Source organism: Rhinoderma darwinii, chromosome 7, assembly GCF_050947455.1.
Source record: "Rhinoderma darwinii isolate aRhiDar2 chromosome 7, aRhiDar2.hap1, whole genome shotgun sequence".
NCBI classification, from domain to species: Eukaryota; Metazoa; Chordata; class Amphibia; order Anura; family Rhinodermatidae; genus Rhinoderma; species Rhinoderma darwinii.
In genome coordinates this window covers 15,357,418-15,384,879 of record NC_134693.1, presented here as the reverse complement: position 1 = coordinate 15,384,879, position 27,462 = coordinate 15,357,418, and the positions used below count along the sequence as shown (strand labels likewise).

General features: G+C 39.8%; 1 protein-coding gene across 1 annotated transcript in view; it reads left to right on the top strand.

The window, feature by feature from the left end:
* The window catches only part of NEGR1 (neuronal growth regulator 1), a 404,305-nt gene that overhangs the window by 225,905 nt on the left and 150,938 nt on the right, over positions 1-27,462 (top strand). The window contains exon 3 of the mRNA XM_075832083.1: positions 4,086-4,211. Within this exon, the coding sequence (XP_075688198.1) occupies positions 4,086-4,211 (126 nt within the window). The remainder of the gene's footprint in view (positions 1-4,085; positions 4,212-27,462) is intronic.

Genomic DNA, 27,462 nt, shown 5'->3' with positions numbered 1-27,462 from the left:
TCTCTTCTGCATTACCAGACCGAGCCATAGACCTCAGTGGTGCTGTTGCTTTCTAATCTCATACAACCACTTTAAGGCACTGTTCACATTGGCGCTATGTTTCATTCCGTCATGGTTTTGCGGTTATTGATGACCAGAAATGCAGCGCTATTCTTGCCGAAAGCTCAGAAAACCTGACAGAAACTGAATTGCCCCCATAATAAGGATCTAAATCTATGGCATGGCTCTCTTAAATGTTTTTTGGGGGTTTAGAAACCCCATTTTCATATAACCTATTAGGAAATTTTGCATTACTAGAAGGGGGGGGGGTCTTCTGCTCAGGATCCTGATGTCTTGTGCAGGGTAGAGAGCGGTTACAAAGAGCGTCTCTCTCTCTCTCTCACTCTCTCTGGGCAACCTGTCCTATCCTGCATTACGTACACAACCCTGTGCAATAAGAATGATCACTGTGTAATGCTTAATTTCCCCTGTGGTGGCGCTGCATGGAAACTGGATACATACTGCCAGGTCTTTCGACAGAAGACAGATTACAAATGATTACTGTGGATCCCAGCAGGTAGACTCACAACACTTTTCTATAAAAAAAAAAAAGTTAAGCAGAAGAGGGCAAGGGCCGATAAGAAATGTATTATAATATACACGCGAATCTGCTGTAATTATGGCGCAAATTTACATCCGCATTGATCAATGTAGATTACAATTTCTGCCGCACAATTCTTGCACTTCTTAATAAAATTAGGCACATTTTACTCCAGCTCTTTATATGTTTCTGGCCTATGAAATGCCGGTCTTAATAACCCCCCCCCCCCCCCCTGCCATGTCTCGATCCTTTTCAGTAGACGTCACATTCGCCGCTCATTGTATTGTTTCCCAGATTTACTGTTTAGAACACAAAATATGAGGATTAAGAACAAAAAAATTGTGATTTGCAGCAGCAATAAGTGTGTTGGGGGCAGGCGGGCATACACAAAGCTGCCATCAGAACGAGCCCCTTATATATAACAGGCAGTGGAGAGGGAAGTCTTGAGTTATGCATTTCAATCACACAGTGAGAGACCTAATCATGTACATCTTCGATATCTCTACATTTCCCAGCTGGTGACTGATTGCCCGGTAAGCTGTAAATTCTGTCCCGTCAAATATTACTGCATGGAGCTTGTTTTCCTGGTGTGAAATTCATCTACTTTCCCTTGATAATCATGGTGGCACAAAAGCTTTCATATACCTAAAAGGCGTGAGCGTCTTGTGATAGATATATATAGTATGGAAGAATGTATATTCTATGTGTTATAAGACGTGAAGGCTTAAAAAGAGGCACAGAACTATTTCTAGTACCGTGAAAAAGTATGTGCCCCCTCGCGGATGTGATATTTATCACTGACTGATTTTACATCTATGAATACAATGTAATATTAGCGAGAAATCCCCATGAAGCACGCGATTACCTTTATTTAAGGAGAAACACGCATAGCCCCCTTATGAAAAAGTAATTGCCCTTGGTTGCCGCACCCAATTGAACCCAAATTTTTGCTATAATTGTATATCACATCGGAATATTAGCCGGGTCTTCTCGGGAGGACAGCTATAATTAAGATATTTCGAGAAGTTTCCACACATGAACTGCTTAATTCAGAACCATATTAGGATACAAAAACTCTAGGAAGGTCTTCTGTTTCTCCTCCCGTTTGTGGCTGCCACTGTCTGGCTTCTACTTTACAGCAGTTGTCACCGGATCCCCCGTTTTCCTCTTGGGACCCCCTCTATCAGCCATTTATGGCATATACGATAGTCCTTCAAGGCGGTCAACACCCATAAAACACTCGTAGTCTGATGAAAAATTTTTCGGCCATGGTAGATTTTTTTCTTGGCCTTTCCTTATCTGGAATGATATGTGTATGGAGTAAATCATTGCCACTTTGTGCATGGGTTCTTCCCAAAATTGTGTGAAATGACGTCACCTGATTGGCCAGCTTAAGGCCTTTTTACACGGGCCAATGATCGGGCAAACGAGCGTTCATAGGAACTGTTTCCGATCATTGACCTGTGCAATCAGGGCAACGATGAGCTAATGAAAGAGTAAGTGCCTGTCCATCAGCTGATCGTATCGTTCATGCAGCATTAAATATTATCGTTGTCGGCAGCACATCAGTGTAAACAGGGGGATGTGCTGCCTAAATGATGGAAATGTATGGGGACGAGCGTCGGTAGTAACGAGCAATCGTCTCCATACATAACCAGGCATTGCTCCATGTGAAAGGAGCAAACGAGCACCAATCAACGAGCTGTCTCGTTGATCGGCGCTCTTTTTTATATGGGCCGTATAATAGGATCTTTAGTCTGTCATGTTGATGGGGGATCGGTCATAAGAACAATCTAACGTACAATCAATCGGCCGCATTGTGGACCATCCTTATCTATTGTATATGGGCAGCTCTAGACTACACGCCCAGAGATAGTTAACACCAATCTGACCAAGTTCTATTATCTTCGATTTGGATTTTGGTGTCTGATCAGAGACTTTTAATAGAAACCTTAGTCTGTTCCCTTTCTTTCACAAATCCGGGATATTGGAACAGTTCCGCTTAATCTGTCCTCACTCATTATGGCCATGTCCATATTCAATTGTCATGCAAAGAAGTGAAATATTATAAGTATGAAGTGAAGTGTGAAATAGAGTGAGAACCTGCGCAGGACATCCTTCTCCAGATTAACTGCTTTGTTCTCATACAAGGGGGCAGAGCATTGGCCCAAGAGTCATGGAAATAGCATGGAGGGGGAAATAAAGAACAGCACTTCTGCCCTGGGTGGCAAAACCCTGGCACCTCAATGGAAAGCCCGTTTTAGTTTTGGCTATGGAACCCCCCTCTCTTCTATATATACCACTGGTGTCATGAGGAAGGGGTGTAAAATAGGTTTGATGTATCAAGTCTAATAATTAGATTTCTTTTTCTTTGGTGTGTATGTGTTGGAGGGGGAGGTTTTTGCAAAAAAAGTGTTCTATGGCCTAGAATAGTCTCGATATGAAGAATTTTATGATTTCTTTTTTTGTTTAAGAATTTTACCTCAGCACTTAATTTTGGTCTCTGAAAAATAAACCTTTAATAATGTTCCGATCTGAAGTTCCAAACACCAAGGGCTTCGGAAGTTTCTAGATAGTCGCTTCGGGTGCAGTTTTATTTGCTTTCATGTTATTACTTTCAATACCCTTATTTGATTTTCACTCATGGGCTGTTGCTGCGGGTGTTTTACATTTTAGGAGTGTATATTTTTGCAATTAATAATTATATTGGATCTGGCATTATTTTAGGGTTCCCAAACTAAATAAGGATGTAAAATGTAAATTGTTTATTGGGCAAATGAGGTTTAAAAATGGTGTAATGAGAACGTATGGAATTTACTGTATAATGGTGCCGCCAAGTACGTCAGAACAGTAACCACTCTTTCCAGTGACTTCCTGCTCTAAAAATTGCGGGATAAAATTGTGGGAAACAAGGTGGCGAGTGTCCTCATGACCATTGCAAAATGTCTAAGCCAGTTGGATTTTTGCAGTAGTTGGAAGGTTCCCTGTAACCTTGTTTTCCATAGAGAAACATTAGGAGCATATTGTGTTAACCCTACGATTTTACTGCGTCTTGCGCATAACTAAATGTCACCAGGCAGCCCCATCCTTAATGAGGATAGTACAGACGATCATGAGTAAGATAAAGTCTAAGCTAGCGTTGAATATATAATATTAAGTGTTAAAGGTGTTGTCCGAACATTTTTTATTGATGGCCTATCCATAGAATAGGTCAACAATGTCGGATTGGTGGGGGTCTGACTCCAAACACACCCACCGATCAGTTGACTAAAGGGGCCGCTGACTAAATGGGACTGAGCTCGAAATCCCAGGCATGGCCGCTATAGATGTGCCTGGTAAACACTAAAGAGGTCACCGTGATGAATGCCGTGGACCCTTCGTCAGCTGATAGGCAGGTGGGGGGAGTTGAACCCCCACCGATCCAGTTATATGTCTAGTCATATTTTTACGTATAAAAATCTTACTAGTTAATAATTGTATCTCTCACCACTTTTTAATATTTCAGTTTCTCCGAAGATCTTTGACATCTCCCCCAACATGGTTGTCAATGAAGGAACGAATGTATCACTTACATGTTTGGCCACTGGAAAACCGGAGCCTTCAATATTATGGAAACATATCTCGCCATCAGGTAGGTGTTCAGTTATTGTGTCCGCCCAGTCCCACCATTTCATTTGAAACTTGGCTTGACTTGCTATGAAGATTTAATGGGTTAAAAGTCAAGATAAAGGTGTCTACATCTGTACATATATAATCATGCAATTTAGTGATAGTGTATAATAGTTCCTGCCAATCATGTTAGGGGGCTATGAGATGCACCCCATCTAGGGAGGAGAGACAGATGTGTCCGAATTGCTTACCTTTATTGTCCTGGGGTCTATGGGCTAGAGATTTTCGCCCTCATTAAGGCTCTTGGTGCTGGTCAGAATTTTCATAAATTTCTCTTGTAGAGTTTGAAAAAGAAAAATATTTTTGCCTTAAGAACAATACAAAATAAAATACAATATAATTTTATTATTTTTTAATTCTTTTGATGATGTTTGACCATATGAATAGTGTTTTTCTAGAATGTCCTGCGTTCGGATTATCATGATTCTTCTGGTTGTCTCCATCTTATTGCTGGTTGTCCTTTTCTTTTTTTATGGTCTTTTCCAATGAGTTGGATCTTCTCAAAAAATGTCCAGATTAAGATAAATCTTTAGACTGATTATTGGGTTTCAGTTGGAAGGTTTCGGTTGATTTGGTCAAGGATCCTCTTCATGTTGATGTTCCAAAAGATATTCTCCAACACCAAAAATCAATGATATAAATAGTTTTCCTATCTGACTTCTTTACTGTCCTGATCAGGGATAGACTGGGTTCTGCAGCTGCTTTTATGAGCTGACGGGTTCACCTACCCCCTCTTCTGACCTCTTCCAACATCCGAAGCGGTCAGTGGTGCAGATTCATTCCCACTCCACTCACTTCATTGGAGCTGAGCTGCAGTACCAGACACATCCCATGGACAGGTATGATGCTGTTTTTGGGGAAAAAGCAGCCAAGTTTTTCTAATCCTGGACAAACCCTTTAAGTAAAATCATCACACAGACCACATGACTAGTCCTCGTCCTAGAGCACCCCCAAACCCAGTAGCCTGGACGGTTCTAAACTTTATTTCTATAGACACAGATGGGAAATAATCCTTCTGTATTGACTTGATACTTGGAGAATGGGACACATATGACATCAGGTTTTAAAGATCCTAAATTACATTGATTTAAGCAGGGTAATGGTAATATCCCCATTGGAGCGCTTACGGGGCAATAGCACAGGGTCCCTGTATCCTAAACGCCTCTCGAGGACTGGACTCTTTAGGAGAAACCTGAGAGTGGAGTGGAAAAAAATCCACTCCACTGTGAGTTCCGGTAGTCAGAGAGAAGAATACTCATTTACTCTAAATGTTTTGCCTGACAATAGATTACAATTAACCATAATACAGTGTGGCGGTATAATTTAGGAATTTATTTGTAGTATTATATGGTAATTCTATGGCAGTCTTGTGTAGGCTTTTTCAAATAGTATTATTTAGATGTTGCATATTATTTGGGCACTAAATGCTGGTATTATGTTCACTGTATGTGGCAGAATTATTATGGCGGTTTTATGTGGATACGGTATGGGAGTATTATTTTGGTATTGTATGGCAGAATTATTAGACATTGGCAATTTTATTTGGGCATTAGATGGCACTATAAATATGTATGTAGTATTATTTTGATAATGTATGTATGTATTTGAATATGTATGGCATTTTTTTCGACCAGAATTCCTTGCCACTACCAGGGCGGATACGGTGTGTACATTTAGGCAGCTAATCCGACCTATGTGAACATAGCCTTATTGGTCACTGAATAGAATAAATAAAATTAAAAATATATAAATATATATATGTGTGTATAAAATTTGATGAAGACAATGATTAAGGATGGGGGGCCCTACTTGTTGCTCAGGGCCCAATTTTTTACAAAACCGTCCGAGCATGTGAAGTCGAAATAACGTATAATACTTCCGCTATTGTGTTGCTGTTTTTTTGCTGCCTGCATTTAGCGTAGGAATCGAGGACATCACTCGCTAAACGCTGTTATTTTCCTCTCTCTGTTCATCATCGTCTCTTGTTTATCACTGAACTTTTCAGATGTAAATGTTAAACCTATGAATTTCTAGCAATGTACAAAGTACATCATTTGTGCTCTTCCAGACGTGTTATTCTATGGGAGGAAAGAAAAAAAAGCCATTAATTTTGCTGGAGGTAGAGATTATAGCGCTACAGTACAAATGGTTTAATAACTCTTTGAGATTGCATTATAGATTCTAAAAGTAGACTTTACTTTAACATCTAAAAAGGAGAGAAAGCTCTTAAGAAAAGATTGAGCTCAGCAAGCGCCGAACGCCATCACAATAAGATTCCGCTGAAGTGCAATGAAAATGTCATTTTGTTTCCAATACTTTATGAAACAAGTTTTCTACTTGATTCATAAAGGTTTCCAAAAGCCCTTTAGAAATTGCCGGGGTTCTTCTAATGTAACAATCACTTACAGTACATGTAAAGGGGGTTTATACTTTCTCATGACTTTTATTGATTGGTTTGTGTAGGTTATCCATCAAGTTTTTACTTAAGAAGTTCCTTTATTAGTTCGGCCTCACTTTGTAATTTTTTAGCAAGAAATAGATGCAATTGTGTCATTGTTTACAGCGGCCCCGTCCAGACGCTCAATAGTATCCTGTGTCTCAACAATGGAAATAAACTATTTCTATACATCAAAGGAAGAATGAAAAAGAATCTTCATTTTGGTCTGTTCATGTCAATAGAAGCAGTATTATAGTAGTTATATTCCTGTATATAGGGGGCACTATTATAGTAGTTATATTCTTGTATATAGGAGGCAGTATTATAGTGGTTATATTCTTGTATATAGGGGGCAGTATTATAGTAGTTATATTCTTGTATATAGGGGCAGTATTATAGTAGTTATATTCTTGTATATAGGAGCAGTATTATAGTAGTTATATTCTTGTATATAGGGGCAGTATTATAGTAGTTATATTCTTGTATATAGGAGGCAGTATTACAGTAGTTATATTCTTGTATATAGGAGCAGTATTATAGTAGTTATATTCTTGTATATAGGGGCAGTATTATAGTAGTTATATTCTTGTATATAGGGGCAGTAATATAGTAGTTATATTCTTGTATATAGGGGCAGTATTATAGTAGTTATATTCCTGTATATAGGGGGCAGTATTATAGTAGTTATATTCTTGTATATAGGAGGCAGTATTATAGTAGTTATATTCTTGTATATAGGGGGCAGTATTATAGTAATTATATTCTTGTATATAGGAGGCAGTATTATAGTAGTTATATTCTTGTATATAGGGGGCAGTATTATAGTAGTTATATTCTTGTATATAGGGGCAGTATTATAGTAGTTATATTCTTGTACATAGGGGCAGTATTATAGTAGTTATATTCTTGTATATATGGGGCTGTATTATAGTAGTTATATTCTTGTATATAGGAGGCAGTATTATAGTAGTTATATTCTTGTATATAGGGGGCAGTATTATAGTAGTTATATTCTTGTATATAGGGGCAGTATTATAGTAGTTATATTCTTGTATATAGGGGCAGTATTATAGTAGTTATATTCCTGTATATAGGGGGCAGTATTATAGTAGTTATATTCTTGTATATAGGGGCAGTATTATAGTAGTTATATTCTTGTACATAGGAGCAGTATTATAGTAGTTATATTCTTGTACATAGGGGCAGTATTATAGTAGTTATATTCTTGTATATAGGGGGCTGTATTATAGTAGTTATATTCTTGTATATAGGAGGCAGTATTATAGTAGTTATATTCTTGTATATAGGGGGCAGTATTATAGTAGTTATATTCTTGTATATAGGAGCAGTATTATAGTAGTTATATTCTTGTACATAGGGGCAGTATTATAGTAGTTATATTCTTGTATATAGGGGGCAGTATTATAGTAGTTATATTATGTTACATAGGCAGTATTATAGTAGTTATATTCTTGTATATAGGAGGCAGTATTGTAGTAGTTATATTCTTGTATATAGGAGGCAGTATTGTAGTAGTTATATTCTTGTATATAGGAGCAGTATTATAGTAGTTATATTCTTGTATATAGGGGGCAGTATTATAGTAGTTATATTCTTGTATATAGGGATCAGTATTATAGTAGTTATATTCTTGTATATAGGGGCAGTATTATAGTAGTTATATTCTTGTATATAGGAGCAGTATTATAGTAGTTATATTCTTGTATATAGGGGGCTGTATTATAGTAGTTATATTCTTGTATATAGGAGGCAGTATTATAGTAGTTATATTCTTGTATATAGGGGGCAGTATTATAGTAGTTATATTCTTGTATATAGGAGCAGTATTATAGTAGTTATATTCTTGTACATAGGGGCAGTATTATAGTAGTTATATTCTTGCATATATGGGAGCAGTATTATAGTAGTTATATTCTTGTATATAGGGATCAGTATTATAGTAGTTATATTCTTGTATATAGGGGCAGTATTATAGTAGTTATATTCTTGTATATAGGAGCAGTATTATAGTAGTTATATTCTTGTATATAGGGGGCTGTATTATAGTAGTTATATTCTTGTATATAGGAGGCAGTATTATAGTAGTTATATTCTTGTATATAGGGGGCAGTATTATAGTAGTTATATTCTTGTATATAGGAGCAGTATTATAGTAGTTATATTCTTGTACATAGGGGCAGTATTATAGTAGTTATATTCTTGTATATAGGGGGCAGTATTATAGTAGTTATATTATGTTACATAGGGGGCAGTATTATAGTAGTTATATTCTTGTATATAGGAGCAGTATTATAGTAGTTATATTCTTGTATATAGGAGGCAGTATTGTAGTAGTTATATTCTTGTATATAGGAGCAGTATTATAGTAGTTATATTCTTATATATAGGGGGCAGTATTATAGTAGTTATATTCTTGTATATAGGAGGCAGTATTATAGTAGTTATATTCTTGTATATAGGGGGCAGTATTATAGTAGTTATATTCTTGTATATAAGGGGCAGTATTATAGTAGTTATATTCTTCTATATAGGAGGCAGTATTGTAGTAGTTATATTCTTCTATATAGGAGCAGTATTATAGTAGTTATATTCTTGTATATAGGGGGCAGTATTATAGTAGTTATATTCTTGTATATAGGGATCAGTATTATAGTAGTTATATTCTTGTATATAGGGGCAGTATTATAGTAGTTATATTCTTGTATATAGGAGCAGTATTATAGTAGTTATATTCTTGTACATAGGGGCAGTATTATAGTAGTTATATTCTTGTATATAGGGGGCAGTATTATAGTAGTTATATTCTTGTATATAGGAGCAGTATTATAGTAGTTATATTCTTGTATACAGGAGCAGTATTATAGTAGTTATATTCTTGTACATAGGGGCAGTATTATAGTAGTTATATTCTTGTATATAGGGGGCAGTATTATAGTAGTTATATTATGTTACATAGGGGGCAGTATTATAGTAGTTATATTATGTTACATAGGGGGCAGTATTATAGTAGTTATATTCTTGTATATAGGAGGCAGTATTGTAGTAGTTATATTCTTGTATATAGGGGGCAGTATTATAGTAGTTATATTCTTGTATATAGGGATCAGTATTGTAGTAGTTATATTCTTGTATATAGGGGCAGTATTATAGTAGTTATATTCTTATATATAGGAGCAGTATTATAGTAGTTATATTCTTGTACATAGGGGCAGTATTATAGTAATTATATTCTTGTATATAGGGGGCAGTATTATAGTAGTTATATTCTTGTGTATAGGAGGCAGTATTATAGTAGTTATATTCTTGTATATAGGGGCAGTATTATAGTAGTTATATTCTTATATATAGGAGCAGTATTATAGTAGTTATATTCTTGTACCACATTTCAGTCCACTCCTTCCTACCTACATTTAGCATTACTTAGCAAAGGTAATAGAATATTGTGCTCCATGCTGAGTTATAATGGGAGCACATTTGAAAATGTCATATAGAAATACTTAATGGAAGGAATGTATCCATGGTTATATGACAGTATTATGTCTCCTCTTCCCCTTTTCATAAAAATGGAATAAGCTTAGTGTAAAGGGGCGTGGGGCATCCAATGCCCAACAAATTCACTATAATTTATGCCAGAGTACAGAGGCGCATCTTACACCAGCGCTCTTTAGATTGTCTGGTGTATAAAATACCAGTTCTAATAAATCCCCCCTCCCCCCGCCCATTGGCTTTGTTTTTCTTTTTAGGGTTTTTAGGGATTGTTCCATAGAAGTGAATTAAATTTTTCTGGGCAGCGATCCTCTAGGGGGATTCAAACCAACTAAAATAATGTTATGTACAACTAACTATATTGGTAGAACCTTGTTTTTAATTAAAATACTCTTATTAAGTATCTTTGCTCAGTCGTTCGCTTCCTATTTTGTTTAATTCATTCAGTACGGATAGAAAAAATGCATTTGCCAGACTACCAGCTTTGTTGCTGAGTGCTGGATTTATTAAGGGATTATACTACACATTAAAATTATATGAAGGTAGGAAACTTTTTAAATGGACGCAATCATTTGTTAAACTGAACTCAAAGAAAATGTAACGTGATCTCGCAGACAGACTTGCGGAGATGTGTACCCCTAGACAGGGCCGGATCATGGGCCATTTATCGCTATAGTCCTAGGATACAGGTGGTTAAAGAGCAGGCAGTGCAATAATATGCCATGGACCCTCGGGCACTCCCCGAATGGTCAGTCTGCCGCTTAGTTCTTGACATCTAACATATTTTCTTATGAAATTAGATCTCATACATTTCTTTATTTTTTTTTCAGAAACAGCGCCAATCCTGTCCATAGACTGTCTGGTATTGAAGTTCACTTATTTCATATAACCACTATAAGGGCTTATTCAGATGACAGTGAAAGTCGGCCGTGTGACAGACGGTTTTTTTTAACGGCTGCTTTGAAATGAATGCATGTCCATGGGGCTATTCACATGGTCGTTTTTTTTTTTTTTAACGGACTGTGTGAACAGCACGGGGAAAAATAGGACTACTTATTTTTGAGCATTGTTCTGGATTCCTTAATAGGTTCAAGTCTATGAGGGATCTGTGAAAACGGTTCCAACATAGGTGTAAATCGGATGTGAAAAACTGCAGTTTTTCACGGCCGATTTGACACCTGGTGGTGTGAATATAACCGTAATGATTTATACACAGACACTAATTATGAAATGTCTCCTTGATTTAATTTTTGGCTTAATAATAATAGAAAAATTCCAAAAATATCCAATTAGTTCATGGCTATGAAGTAGACTGAAAAGTAAACCCTTGCTGTGGTATGTCTTCAAATGAATTAGTATTGTTTGTATCCTACTTTTTGAGCCCAGACTCTGAACTCCATCTCTGACCTCTCATCAGACCGAAAAACTCTAGAGTATTCATTGTGTTTGTTGACACAAGAGTCTCTCGCTGGTGACCGTGTTGAAGTGGCACCGAGCCCCTGGAGATACACTACACTAATGAATCATCATATTGCTGTCATTCGGACCATATATTAGGACAGTACTATACATCTTCATTGCTAGAACTCAGGAATAGATGTGTCTTCCAGAATTTTAGTTGCGTGTGTTTTATCATTTTCATTACTACTTTATTCCAGGTTTAGTTTATGTAAAGCTTAAAGGGGTTGTCTCATGTTACACAGTCCCTTTGAGATAATAGCCACCATTATGATCAGCTGATTGTCATGGGTCTGGTGAACAACACCCAGCAAAAAAATGATTTTGCCCTTGGAAGTTGCCGTAATCTGAACATTCTCCCTGCAGCGGCCACTACAGGTGAGATATAGTATTACAATCAGTCATTTAAAGGGGCTCTGTCACCAAATTATAAGTGGCCTATCTCCTACATAGTCTGATCGGCGCTGTAATGTAGATAACAGCAGTGGTTTTTATTTTGAAAAACGATCATTTTTGAGCAAGTTATAAGCGATTTTAGATTTATGATAATTAGTTTCTTAATAGACAACTGGGCGTGTTTTTACTTTTTACCAACTGGGCGTTGTACAGAGGAGTGTATGACGCTGACCAATCAGTGACCAATCAGTGACCAATTAGTGACCAATCAGTGACCAATCAGTGACCAATCAGCGTCATACACTTCCCATTGTTCCAGCCCATTGTTACAGTGTGATTGTGCAGTGAAAGAAGCTGGGCTGGAACAATGAGAAGTGTATGTCACTGATTGGTCACTGATTGGTCACTGATTGGTCAGCGTCATACACTCCTCTCTACAACACACCCAGTTGGTCATTAAGAAACTAATTAGCATAAATCTAAAATTGCTCATAACTTGCTAAAAAATGATAGTTTTTCAAAATATAAACCACCGTTATCTACATTACAGATTATGTAGGAGAAAGGGCATTTATAATCTGGAGACAGAGCCTCTTTAAGTGAATGACCATCCCAGTAATAGATAAGGTCCATGAGAGCAGGTGTCTTCGCTCTGGGTCATAGAGGGTGATATTCGTAAGGTGATTTCTCTCTACGATAACCATATGCCCTAACATAAAACTATATTTTATTTTTTTTAAATTCCAATGGAAAATAATATTTTTTTTAGTAGAAGCTGACAGGGGGGTGGGATCAACTGATCTCCGTGAGTCCATCTTCTTCAACCCCTGGCAATCAGTTGTCATTGCAAGGAGAACACGGGGCCAGTCATCTGATTGAAATCTAGAGATCTAATTAGGTAATATGGGTAACACCCCCGCTTAACGTTGCACCATTTTTCCATCAACAAGTCTCATTTCATCTTATTATATAGGTTATAACTATTAGACAATCCCCTCAAGTACATATCGCCCACATTTACTAATGCTATCTAATAGTTATACAGCCTAAACCTAAACCAGACAGGCACAAAATGCGCCAAATTTATCACAGGAGTGAATGCTGCATGATCATTTTGGCTCCTCTTGCATGACCTGTTTGACACTTGTCTCTTCCTTATACTACTATTAAATATTACTTATTTTGTGCCGGCATTTAGTTTCAGTTTCTTGGTACGTTTTTTGCTGCACATTTTAAGCCACACCCTCTTTCTGACAATTTACGCTGCTCTCCCAATAAGCCGCACTCACTTTTCGGATCCCTTTCAAAAGTGTCCGGTGATGTGTTAACATTAACATTGCTCCAAACTGTGGCAATTTGCACCAAAAATGTGCACATTTTTCGACATTTTCATGACCCAATCGCAGTAGTAAATCTGTCCTTTCGTCTTCGTTTTATACTCTTATGCTTGCATGAGAGACCAGGAGACTTTCCTTTTCCAATAACGATCCTACATTTTTGTTATTTAAGTGACTATAATCGAAACAATTTTTCCAACCAAATATAATTTGGAATGCTGCAATCTCATTGATTCACCCACCTGCCATTGTCGTGATGTATCTATTAGCAGAGAAAAAAAAATCCAAAATGTCTGGAAAATTTTGAGAAAGGCCGATCAGTTTTCCAAAATAATCACACATATTGATTGCATTGGCAAGATTGTCTATGTCGTTGGATGCCATCAGTTTGCTTGCAGCACAAAGTGCCATTTGAGGCTCCTTGGGCCCACCATGGGATATTTTTCTGAAGGTCCACCCTCCATCTATACCCATATGTCTGTATAAAGTCTCTATAGGGTCTACATCTGGAGATCATAGTTTAGGTCAACTAAAAATGTGTACAATCACATCTACAATTTTGATCAGATGTATGACTACAACCAGTGTTAGACTGGGGATCATTGGGCTTACCAGGGGAAACAAGGGCCCATTTTGGATCCATACAGAACATTCATGTCCACTATTATTATCATCATTAAGATCTAATAGTTTCTTTTTGAGTCAACCCATAAAAAAAATAGACCCTAGCAACAAGTGATTGACTTCAAAGCGGCCCCAAATGGTGTTGTCTTCTACTGGACTATTGGTGCCTATTGTGTCAGAGCCTGCCCCCCCCCCCCCCCTGGAGGATCCTCTAGTACCCTGGTGGGCCAGTCCAACCCTGACGACACACCTAACACCAGATTTAAAATGTAGTAAATATCCTGTGCTATCTTTTTACAGATCTAAATTTAGCTTCAAAATGAAATGTGCAGGATATTTAATTTGGCCCCTGGAAGAAAACATATATATATATATATTACACATACTACAATAAATTCTACTCCCTCTGTAGATGACATATTTTAGTGTCTCTTCCCGAAAATGTGAATTATATAAACGCTTATCTTTATGTGCAATGGGACCAGACCGCTATAAACAACCATCTTACACACAAGCTTCCCGGCTGAAATTCAGATTAAATACAAGCATTATGTTAGTAATAGAAGTTAGTGAAATGTAAAGATTTTATAACATGCCAGACTTGGTAAAGATAATTGCTTTTCGGAGAAATCTCTGATGCTGTCTGTACAGTGTCACCGGGTTATTGCCCGCCTTCCATTCCAGATAAATAACATTTAAATACTATTGCTGACTCTCTGGAACTAGAATATGAGACATCAAATGTTCAGAATATTAGATAGATAGATAGATAGATAGATAGATAGATAGATAGATAGATAGATAGATAGATAGATAGATAGATAGATAGATAGATAGATAGATAGATAGATAGATAGATAGATAGATAGATATGAGATAGATACTGAGATAGATACTGAGATAGATACTGAGATAGATACTGAGATAGATACTGAGATAGATACTGAGATAGATAGATAGATAGATAGATAGATAGATAGATAGATAGATAGATAGATAGATAGATAGATAGTTAGATAGATAGATAGATAGATAGATAGATAGATAGATAGATAGATAGATAGATAGATAGATAGATAGATAGATAGATAGATAGATATGAGAGAGAGCCCCCTAGTGGCAGCCTGTGGTCCAGTATTACCCAGCAGCTTTAGATTCTTTCAGGCTTTGATTTTTAGTAAAACACATAAAATATGAATGCTCATCTTTCCTAAATGTTTCATGTGTGTCTGGAGGAGCAGCGCACGGGGCTTCATTTCCTTTGATTTTAGAAGACTTCAGTCCTATTATTGTTTGATGAAACTTACTTCTAAGTCATCGTATAATCAATTCTTCCCTGTCTCACGTAACCTACACCTGTGTCGCCTTCTTGTTTTACAACTCGCTGTCATTCTACCGTACTTATAATCAGCTCTGAGGAGCCGTCGCCATCTCTAGCAGTGAAATACCGCTAATTGTTCCAAAAACTCCCAAACACCCCGTATCCATTTATATCTTGATTCTGATTGCACACAACGTAAGGAAAGGGTTGTTTTATTAAAAAAATTTTTAGGGACCCTGATACTTTTCCTTGCCAGAGTAGGTCCTTCTCCTCAATGCCATGATAGAGGAAGCAACAGTCCAGCCATCGTGTAAACCGTAGAGATTAGAAAATGGCATCCTAAATCTAAATCATTGTTTTAGAGTTCTGGATAGATGTTCGTAGGGGTGGAAATTATGTGTGTGAAGCCTCTGCAGCTACACAGGGGCCCTGAGGTTAAAGCTGTTGTCAAGTTTAGAAAATCCATTTTCATACACCCTATTAGGGACTCCTGAGTTAATAGAGGGGGGTCCTCTGTTCAGGATCCTCATCTCTTAGCCAGAGTGAAGTGCGGTTATAAAGAGCGTCTCTGGAGGACCTGTCCTGTTGATATGAGTGATCTCTATGTAATACTTAATTTCACCTGAGGTGGCACTGCAGGGAAATTGAACACTTACTGCCAGATTTCCCAACAGATAACAGCTGATCGCTGGGGGTCCCACCAGGGGGACACTTTGTGATCAGCTTATTGTCAAGGGGCACTTCTAACAAGTAGGGATTGTCCAAATCGGAGAACCCCTTTAAGGAAGTAATTTATATCTTATGTGTGTTAAGTGTTAGTGTATGAACACCTTGATGAGCATTTCCTCATACCAGGAGGAAGGATGCTTCCACCTATCATAGTATTAGTGATGATTGTAGAGTGGCTGTCAGTTGATAGCTGCTTTGTTTTCACTTCATGAACTGATGCAGAGGTGTAACTTAAAGCTCCTGAGCCCCGGTGCAAAATCTGTAAAGACCCCCCCCCCCCCGCCCCCACACACACACACCTACTATGTGCCATTTATAGTACTGGTATCTTCTAATACAGAAGAGGGGCCTTTTGGCTTTCTCAAGTACTGGGGGCTCAGGTGTGATTGCTGCCTCTGCACCCCCGATAGCTACACACCTGCACTGATGAGTTGGAATTGGATAATAAACCCTAAGATACTCGGGAAGACTGGGGCAACATACTTTCCTTCCTGTTAACACATAGGAGTAGAGGAGACAGAAGCTTTTCTAACTCGTTCCTTTTTCTTGTTAATCTACAGACAGAAGAAGAACAGGCAGAGAGAGTAGAGGAACATGTGGCTGCAGGATCAGACTACACTCAGGGTTTTGTAGTCTGTTACCATGGAGACACATGGGTGGCATAGAAGCTGTAGACACAAAGAGGGTAGATTTTTCACTAAGACTATTTTCAAAATTTTTACAACCTTATTTTGCAAAAAAATAAATAAAAAATAGTTGCAAAGGTAAACATGCCCTATAAGATGTAGCCAAATTCCACCGAAACTTTACTGGTCGGATTCCCAGTGCGCCGTCCTCAGACAAGTCTCTAATTGGTGGCAGAAATGGAGCATTGTCTCGTCACAAGGATAGCGGTCTGGATTCAACTAGTAAGCGGACTAACCTGAATCTGAATACAAGGCCAAGATCAGGGTAAAAACACTACAACAAAAGGATGTACCTTATCTGCAGGTAATGGTGTCTGGCCCGATCACTCTTTAAAAACGCTGTTGGGGTTGATGTCATTAGTGGGCACCGGTTGCCCACTGATGATGAACCGGAGAGCCATGGCTATGAATATGGGAGCTCTGACTGCCAGCGAGTGATAGTCATTGAGTCGGGAAGAGGTGAGTAACAGCTTCTATAAAAAGTTGCCAAAAAGTCCTTCAAAAGTTTAGAAATATTTATTATTTTTGACAATGGATGTCGGCACGTGAGATGAATTAGATGCAGAATAAATTCATTGCTTATGTAAATCAGCTCTACAGTTCATTTTCACATTTCTAGACCTGTGTAGTTAAGACAAAATTCTTTCTGCTATTTCTATATATAAAATCATTTCACAGCCGCCTGGAACACGCACTTATCCGGGGTCACGTCAGTTGACAGACTGACGCGTCTGGCAAACTCCTTGGGAAACTTTCAGACCTATCTGGTGAGATGTAAATATGGTTCTATTGAGCTTTATGCTTTATATACCGTTCACAGTAAAGGGCAACGTCTTGGTTCGTGGGGAGGATTTAGTACCGAGACATCGGTTATTGTGACATTTTAAAAGTTGCTTTTTAAGATAATTGCCACATTGAAAAGTGTCGGCGGCATTTTGACGGACAATCATGTTCTTTTTTTAGATATATTTACATTTAATGAATAACATGCCTCATTTCAGCTCATATTTTTTTTATTTTTTTTTCGTCCTGTCTATTTTAGATACAAACGTTGAAATATTTCCATTATATATGATTTTGCATTGAGTTATTTAGCTTATTTGAACCCTTTTCATGGGTTTAACCCTTTTGGGATAAAGCCATTTTTGCTTTTTCATTTCAGTTTTCCAAGAGTCATAACTTTAATATTTGTTTTGTCAATGGAGCGGTGTGAGGGCTTATTTTTTGCAGGAGGAGTTGTAGTTTATTTTGGTAATATTTAAAGTACTAAATAATGCACTGGGAAACTGCAAAAAAAATATTTTGTGGGGTGGAATTTGAAAAAACTGTGATGCCTCTATTGTTTTTTTGGGTTTTGATATTGGGGCTTTCACCAGGCGGTAAAAATGTCAACTTAACTTTATTCTGAGGCTCAGTACGATTACGGTGATACCAAATGTGTATTGTTTTTTTTTATATATTACTACTTTAACAAAGAAAAAACTATTTGTTAAAAAAAAATCGTTTTGTTTCACCACCTTCTGAAAGCCGTAACTTATTTTCATTTTTTCGTCAAGTGAGCCTTTTTAGGGCTATTTTTGGCGGGACGAGCTGTAGTTTTTATTAGTACCATTTTTTGGTACATACCTCTGTTGGATCACTTTTTATTAAAATATATATTTTTACGGTGTTCACCGTGCGAGTAAAATAATAGTATATTGTCATAGTTTGGACTTTTACAGATGCAGTGACACCAATTTTGTTGAATTTGTGGATTTTTTACATTACATTAGAGGAAACATGGAAAAGTGTTTGTTTTTTTAACTTTTAATATGATTATTACGTTTTTACTACTGAAAACTTTATTAAACTTTTTTCCCCACTTTTTATTAGTCCCCCTAGGGGACTTGAAACAGCGATCGTTGAATCACTGGTACAATACACTGCAATACTAATGTATTGCAGTATATCGTCATTTTTACAGGCTTCTGATAACCCCTTCCCGCTGCGGCCAGTTTTGACCGTCCTCAAGAGCCTTATTTTTCAAATCTGACATCTCACTTTATATTGTAATTTTGGAATGCTTTTACCTATCCAAGCGATTCTGATACTGTTTTCTTGCGACACATTGGACTTTATGTTACTGGTAAAATTTGGTCGATACATTCAGTATTTAATTGTGAAAAACACCAAAATTTTGCAAAAATTTTTCAAAATTAGCATTTTTAGCAATTTAAATGTATCTGCTTGTAAGACAAATAGTTATGCAACACAGAATAGCTGCTATTTCACATGTCCTATATGTCTACTTTAGGTTGCCATTGTTTTTTCAACATCCTTTTTATTTTTCTAGGACGTCACAAGGTTTAGAACTTTAGCAGAAATTTCTCACATTTTCAAAAAAAAATTAAAAAGGCTATTTTTTCAGGGACCAGTTCAGTTGCGAAGTGGCTTTGAGAGGCCCATAAAATACAAACCCCCAAATATCACTGCACCCCTCAAAATATTAAAAACAGCATTTAGAAAGTTTCTGAACCCTTTAGGCATTTCACAAGAATTAAAGCAAAGTAGAGGTGAAATTTACAATTTTTTTTTTATTTTTTTTTAAGAAATTCATTTTTATTTCATTTTGTTTCTGTAGCACATAATTTTTTTTTACCAGAGAAACACAGCTCAATATTTATTGCCCAGATTCTGCAGTTTTTAGAAATATCCCACATGTGGCCCTTGTCTGTTACATGACTGAAGCAGCGGCCTCAGAAGCAAAGGAGCACCTACAGGATTTTGGGGCCTTCTTTTAATTAGATTATATTTTAGGCACCATGTCAGGTTTGAAGAGGTCTTGTGATACCAAAACAAATTAATCACGATTCCGGTGATACCAAGTTTATAGCACTTTTTTATGTTTTAAAACTTTTTGCACAATAAAGTTTAGTTTTTATAGGTGTCTTTTTTGGATACATGCAACTCTTTGATAACTTTTTATTCCAATTTTTGGAGGGCAAAGTGACAAAAAAACAGAAATTTTGGCATTGTTTTTTCGTTTTTTTTTTACGACGTTCACCGCATGTGATAAATAACATTATATTTTTATAGTTGAGGCCGTTATGGACGCGGCGATACCTAATATGTATGGTTTATTATTTTTTTTCAATAATAAAGGACTTGATAAGTGAAAAAGGGCGATTGTGTTTTATTTTATTACTTTAAACTTTTCTATTTTTACAGCTTTTTTTTTTTACTTTTTTTTTACACTTTTCTTTAGTCCCACTAGGAGACTTGAAGGTCCAACTGTTTGATTGCTATTCTAATACATTGCACAACCTATGTAGTGCAATGTATTAAAACTGTCAGTCATTCACTGACAGCAAGCCAATTAGGCTCTGCCTCCGGGCGGGGCCTAATCAGCTTCTGTAATCGGCAAAGCAGGAGGCTATTGTTATGCTTCCTGTTGCCATAGTAGCTGTTGGCAGCCATCGCAGGGCTGCCGATTTGCTACAAACCACTAAGATGCAGCGTTTGCTTTAGATAGCTGCATCTAAGGGGTTAATGGCAGGCATCGGAGCAAGCTCTAGTCTTTGCCATTGCAGCAGGGTGTCAGCTGTAACATACAGCTGATACCCATCAATGATGACGCCGGCTCAGCTTCTGCTTCTGAGCCGGCACCATCTTGCCGTCAGTACTGGAAGCCTTCTAGGCCCCGTCTTTGAGTGGGGCCTATGAGGCTTTTGTAGCCGACAGACTGGGAGGCCAGTATGAGGTCTCCAGTTGCCAGGGCCGCCATCAGGAATTTCAGGGCCCCCTACAGCTAAATTTTTTGGGCCCTCCTACCGTGGCACCGCCTGTTAACGGTACTCCGTCCAGCACTATATCATGGTACCCAGGGCGGCCATCAGGGGGGGTATTAGGGGTACTGATGTGAGAGGCCCGGCCAAACCTAATTGAAAGGGGGGCCCGGCAAACTGCCGCGACTTGCCTTTGGTAGAAAAAAAACAGGCCCCTGCAATGGGGCCCGTTTTTTTCACCAAAAGAATGTTGTGAGCTGCGGGGGTCGTCATGGGGCCGTCAAACACCGCCGCCCGTGCGACCGATCGCGCGCACCCGCAAACTCCTGCGCATGGGCACCCGCGACCGCCTGGAACCGCGCACCGAATTTTGAGGCAGATATTGACCTGCCCACACTATCTTGCCGCGTTTTTTGCCCGCTGCGATTGAGGACAGCAGACAAAAAACGCAGGGAAAAATGCATTTTCTGCCTCCCATTGATTTAGATGGGAGGTCAGAGGCAGAACCGCGGCAAGAAAGGACGTGCTGCTTTTTCTTTTTTCCGCGACTGGCTCCCATTGATTTAAGATTAAATCAATGGGAGGCGGTTTTGGAAGTTTTTTGGTGCTGATTCTGACGCAGCGTCCGAGTCAATATCAAGGCCCAAAAACTCTGTGAACTGGGCCTTATTGTTAGGGCTTATTCAGACGAACGTGTAATACGTCCGTGCAACGCGCGTGATTTTCACACGGACCTATGTTACTCTATGGGGCCATGCAGACTGTCCGTGATTTTCACGCAGCGTGTGTCCGTGTGTCCGCTGCGTAAAACTCACGACATGTCCTATATTTGTGCATTGTTCGCGCATCACGCACCCATTGAAGTCAATGGGTGCGTGAAAGTCACGCCCAGCACTTCCGCAACCGTATAAACTATGAATGAAAACAGAAAAGCACCGCGTGCAAACATACAAACAGAGTGTCATAATGATGGCGCGAAAATCACGCAGCCACGCATCATACGCTGCTGACACACGGAGCTGTTATGGACCTTTTGCATGCGCAAAACGCCATGTTTTTGCGCGCGCAAATAGCACGCGCTCGTGTGAATCCGGCCTTAGGGTAGGAACACACTAGGCATGAACACTGCGGATTTTATGCAACACATTTTATTGTGGAAAATCCGCAGCGTATCACAGTCGCAGCAGAGTGGATGAGATGTGAACAAATCTCATCCACACTCTGCAAAAACAATGGACCTGCAGTGTGACTTTTGGCTTTTTAAGCCGCAGCATGTCAATGTATTCTGTGGGATCGCTGCTCCTCTGTTGTGGAAATGCTGCGGTTCTGCCGCAAAAATCACACATGAGAAAAAATAAAAAGGCACTTTTTTAAATTTATAAAAAAGTTTAGACTTACCCCGGCCGTAGTCCTGGTGACGCGATCCTCTAGTCTTAGCGCAGCTTGGCCTCCTGTCATGACTTTTCATCCCATGTGACCGCTGCAGCGGTCACATGGTCTACAGCGTCATCCCAGGAGGCGGGGCTACGTTCAGAAGAGAGAGATGCGTCACCAGGACTACGGCCGGGGCAAGTCTAAACTTTTTTTTCCCTGCAGGATTCCCGCAGCGGACACGCCTCACGAAACCTGCACCACTACTTGGTGCGGTTTTGCTTGCAGAATTCCCTGCGGCTACCGGGGCGGATAAGCTGTGTAGTTTTACTCAACATATCCGCCTAGTGTGTCCCTTATGATGTCGCTCCTGGAGCTGCTGCCGCTCTCTAAATAGGCAGTTGGTCCAGTAGAATTTGGAATTATTTTTTTTTGTGAACCAGCTTAAAAAAATACAAAACTTTTGTGTTAGGGCCTGTTCACATCACCGTTCGCTTCCGCTCCGGGGTTCCATCTGAGGTTTCCGTCGGGTGAACCCCGCAACGGAAAGTGAAAGTGACAGCACAGCTTCCGTCACAATTAGCGCAGTCGACTGCACTATTGATTCCGTCCGAAAACCAGCCGGAATGGTGACGAACGGAAACCATTAGCGATGTTTCCGTCACCATTGAGATCAATGGTGACTGAAACGGAAGCTGTGCTGTCACTTTCACTTTCCGTTGCGGGGTTCACCCGACAGAAACCTCAGATGGAACCCCGGAGCGGAAGCGAACGGTGATGTGAACAGGCCCTAACACAAAAGTTTTGTATTTTTTTAAGCTGGTTCACAAAAAAAAATAATTCCAAATTTTACTGGACCAACTGCCTATTTAGAGACCGGCAGCAGCTCCAGGAGCTGCGCTAAGAATAGAAGATCGCGTCACCAGGACTACGGCCGGGGTAAGTATAAACTTTTTTATCAATTTAAAAAAGTGCCTTTTTTTTTTCTCATGTGTGATTTTTGCGGCAGAACCGCAGCATTTCCGCACCAGACGAGTGGCGATTCTGCAGCATAAATTGACATGCTGCGGCCTAAAAAGCCACACTGCAGGTCAATTTTTTTTGCAGCGTGTGGATGAGATTTGTTCAAATCTCATCCACTCTGCTGCGACTGTGATACGCTGCGGATTTTCCACAATAAAATGTGTTGCATAAAATCCGCAGTGTTCATGCCTAGTGTGTTCCTACCCTAAGGCCGGATTTACACGAGCGTGTGATTTTTGCGTGCGCAAAAAACGTGGCGTTTTGCGCATGCAAAAGGTCCATAACAGCTCCGTGTGGCAGCAGCGTATGATGCGCGGCTGCGTGATTTTCGCGCAGCCGCCATCATTATGACACTCTGTTTGGATGTTTGTAGCACGTGGTGCTTTTCTGTTTTCATTCATAGTTTATACGGCTGCGGGAGTGCTTCCATGTGCTGGGCGTGACTTTCACGCACCCATTGACTTCAATGGGTGCGTGATGCGCGAACAATGCACAAATATCGGACATGTCGTGAGTTTTACGCAGCGGACACACGGACACACGCTGCGTGAAAATCACTGGCAGTCCGCACGGCCCCATAGACTAACATAGGTCCGTGCGAGGCGCGTGAAAATCACACACGTTGCACGGACGTATTACACGTTCGTCTGAATAAGCCCTAACAATAAGGCCCAGTTCACAGAGTTTTTGGACCTTGATATTGACTCGGACACTGCGTCAGAATCAGCACCAAAAAACTTCCAAAACCGCCTCCCATTGATTTAATCTGAAATCAATGGGAGCCAGTCGCGGAAAAAAGAAAAAGCAGCACGTCCTTTCTTGCCGCGGTTCCGCCTCTGACCTCCCATCGAAATCAATGGGAGGCAGAAAATGCATTTTTCGCTGCCTTTTTTGTCTGCTGTCCTCAATCGCCGCGGGCAAAAAACGCAGCAAAAAACGCGGCAAGATAGTGTGGGCAGGTCAAAATCTGCCTCAAAATTCTTTAAGGAATTTTGAGGCAGATTTTTTTGGCCTGCAAAAATACTCTGTGTGAACAGGGCCATACATAAACAGCACTTTCAGACACTTTACTCACTGTGTCAGAAGAGCTGCTCCCTCTCCAGTCCTCGTCAGGCGATGTCTTCGGTCCAGATGTCGTCCTTCACCTCCAGGCTCCAGAAAATTGCGGGGATCGAAGAACTCCTGCCGTCGCGCAAGAACTGGACTCCTCCCCCTCTCCTTACGCAGCTACGCTCTGGAGGAGGAGAAGAAGGAGGAGGCGGAGGCGGAGTCGGACGAGGAGGCGCTGGACGAGGAGGCCGAGGAGGAGGACGAGGAGGCGGAGGACGAGGAGTCGGAGGCGGGCCAGCAGGTAATTAGACTGTGCGCCGCTGTTCTTCCCAGTTGATTGGTCGCTGTACTTTTGGTGCGTGCGCACCGCATCCCTCTCGGCGGCGGGCACGAGCGGGTTGCTTTCCAGCCTTCCCCAGGTCGTTCGCGCGTGAGCGCGCGTTTGCGGTAACGAGCGCGCCGGCGCGCGCTTGCGGTCGCGCGCTGTGTTTCGCGGCAGTGTTAGATGAGAGGGGGGCCCGCAGCTCACAGCGGTGTTTGATGAGAGGGGGGCCCGCAGCTCACGACATTGCTTTGGTGAAAAGAACAGGCCCCATTGCAGGGGCCTGTTTTTTTCTAACAAAGGCAAGTCGCGGCAGTTGCCGGGCCCCCCTTTCAATTAAGTTTGGCCGGGCCCCCTACAGTAGTACCCCTAATACCCCCCTGATGGCGGCCCTGCCAGTTGCTATTGCAGCCATCAGCACCCCAGTGATTGCATCACTGATGTGACAGCAGCTAAAAACCCTTCAGATGCTGCAATCTCTATTGAGCACAGAATCTGAGGGGTTAATTGGCCGGATCGGAGACTAGCTCCGGTCCTGGCCATTACAGCAGAGTGTCAGCTGCAACATACAGCAGACACCCGGCGGTGATGGTGCAGGCTCAGCTCCTGAGCCCGCACTATCGCCGGGACGTAACTGTACTACGCTTTGTCAGAACCCCTACTTGACAGCGCCGTATATACACGGCAGATGTCGGGAAGGAGTTAAACAGTGGCAGAGAGAAGGCAGACCTGGGGGCCTTCGTTAGGCCCCTGGGCTGACATGAAAACAATCGGCACCTCGCATTTCCCGGCCGTCAGTCCAGGGTGTCAGCTTTAATACACAGCTGACCGCCGCAGCGTATGGAGAGAGCTCTAAAGCCGCTCAATACTTCACCCACCGCACCAGAACGTGCTATTACATTGTGGTGCGCAAAAGTTAAAAGGCTGTGTCTGTATAATAAATATGATTTATATAGCGCCATCTACTTCCGCAGCGCTTTACATAGCACAGTATTACATAGCACAATATTACATAGCACAATATTACATGCACAATGTAACAATACATTAGATAATTACATAAGATGTGTGGTACCGATATGTGAAACAGTGTTGACAAGATACATTAGGTAGGAGCCCTGTCCATACGAGCTGCAATCTATAAGGAACAGGGAAGAAATAGAAGAGGTCAAGGAAAATAATAGGCAGTTCTAGAAAGGTCAGGTGGAGACAGGGCTGGAATAGTGGTAGAGGGTCCCATAGGGCGTTATACACTTGTCAGGAGAGGTACGATTTCAATGAGGATTGGACCATATTGTAAGGAATAAGAGGGAATACCAAAATAGAGGGAAGACACAAGAGAAGTCTTATATCTGACAGTGTGAGGGGGTGATTGGAGTGGAAGAGAGATAGGGAGATAGAGAGGGAGAGAGGTAGGTAGATACTATAGATAGGTACTGTGGCTAGATATTGTAGATAGATAGATAGATAGATAGATAGATAGATAGATAGATAGATAGATAGATAGATAGATAGATAGATAGATAGATAGATAGATAGATAGATAGATAGATAGATAGATAGATAGATAGATAGATAGATAGATAGATAGATAGATATGAGATAAGAGGAGATAGATAGGTAGATAGATAGATAGATAGATAGATAGATAGATAGATAGATAGATAGATAGATAGATAGATAGATAGATAGATAGATAGATAGATAGATAGATAGATAGATAGATAGATATGAGATAGATAGATATGAGATAGATAGATATGAGATAGATAGATAGATAGATAGATAGATAGATAGATAGATAGATAGATAGATAGATACTGTAGAGAGATAGAAACTATAGATAAATAATACAGATTATATATTTTTTACATCATACCAATTTCGATAATACTCATTCTATTTAAAGAAATGTGGACTTTTGTCTTAAAACTCTTGTCCACTTTCTAGAATCTTTGTTAGATGGGTCCCCCACCAACGATTTTCTAATAACAGGGTGTTCCTCTGTTGGGACTCTCATTGTTCAGCTGTTATCTGCTTGGGAACTTATCAGAAATTGTTCAGTCCCCTGTAGAACTGCCACAGAGGATATTTACTCATTATAAGGTGTCTATTGACATAATGGGCTACCCATGTACGTGGACGTGCCGGGTTCTCAAGATGGAGAGTTGCTGTTTGTTCCGATTGAATAAATGGGATCGATACAAAACAAAAAGGTAGGGAAAGAAAGTTTGTCTTCTCTTTTTAAGTTCAGTACTTTAGATCTAGTTGTTGGATCAGCTATTAAAAAAATTGCCATATTATAGAAACAGGACCCAGATATAAAGGAAGTGGCTAGTCGTAGACCTCTTGTGCCATTCAGACGGAGTAGGAATATAACGGATGTTTTGGTAAAAAGTTGGATAGAATGATTCCGAAAGGAAACCACATATGTGGTCAACGTAATAATTGTCGCTTCTTTCTAAAGTCCAAACAATTGGTAATTGGAGGAATTACGGTCCCAGGTAACGATTCATGAACTGTAAATCTTCTTTCGTAGTATATGTTATCTTCTGCCCTTGTGGCCATCTTTATATACCGTAGGTAAAACAATACGGTGTCTTCATGTAAGACTTAGGGAATACTGCAGGTCCGTTATTACAGTTAAAGTCTCCCCACGGCTTATCCAACATGCAAGAAAAATGCATGGGGGGGGGGGTGATATAGATGTATTAACCTTTGCAGAAGGGATTGAAAAAGTTGACATGCCACGAATAGGTGGTGATCGTCATAAGATAGTCGTAAGAAAAGCCACGCGATGGATAAACAAAACCAATGCTCTAGATAGTCTGGGTAATAACGATCGCAATGATCGTAGTGTGTTTTTATAAATCACCGCCACTTTTGATACTATGTCTTCTTTTAAATTGTTTGTTGTATTGTTATTATGGCATTGACCTCAGACGCGGAGCGCGCTGATGCCGTGACATTATTAATGGCTCGAGAAGCACGTATCGACGCAAAACAGGCAGATGTCTTTCCGACCATTGGTATTGGAAATATTCTTGTCATGGTTGGCTATAGTGTTCCGTAATGAAAACCCTTCTGGAAAGAATAAAACAAGAACACGGCCATGTTGCTTCATGCACAATAATAGGAAATGCTACGTGCAGTACTAGAAAACACCACTTTTAGATATTGGACAATTT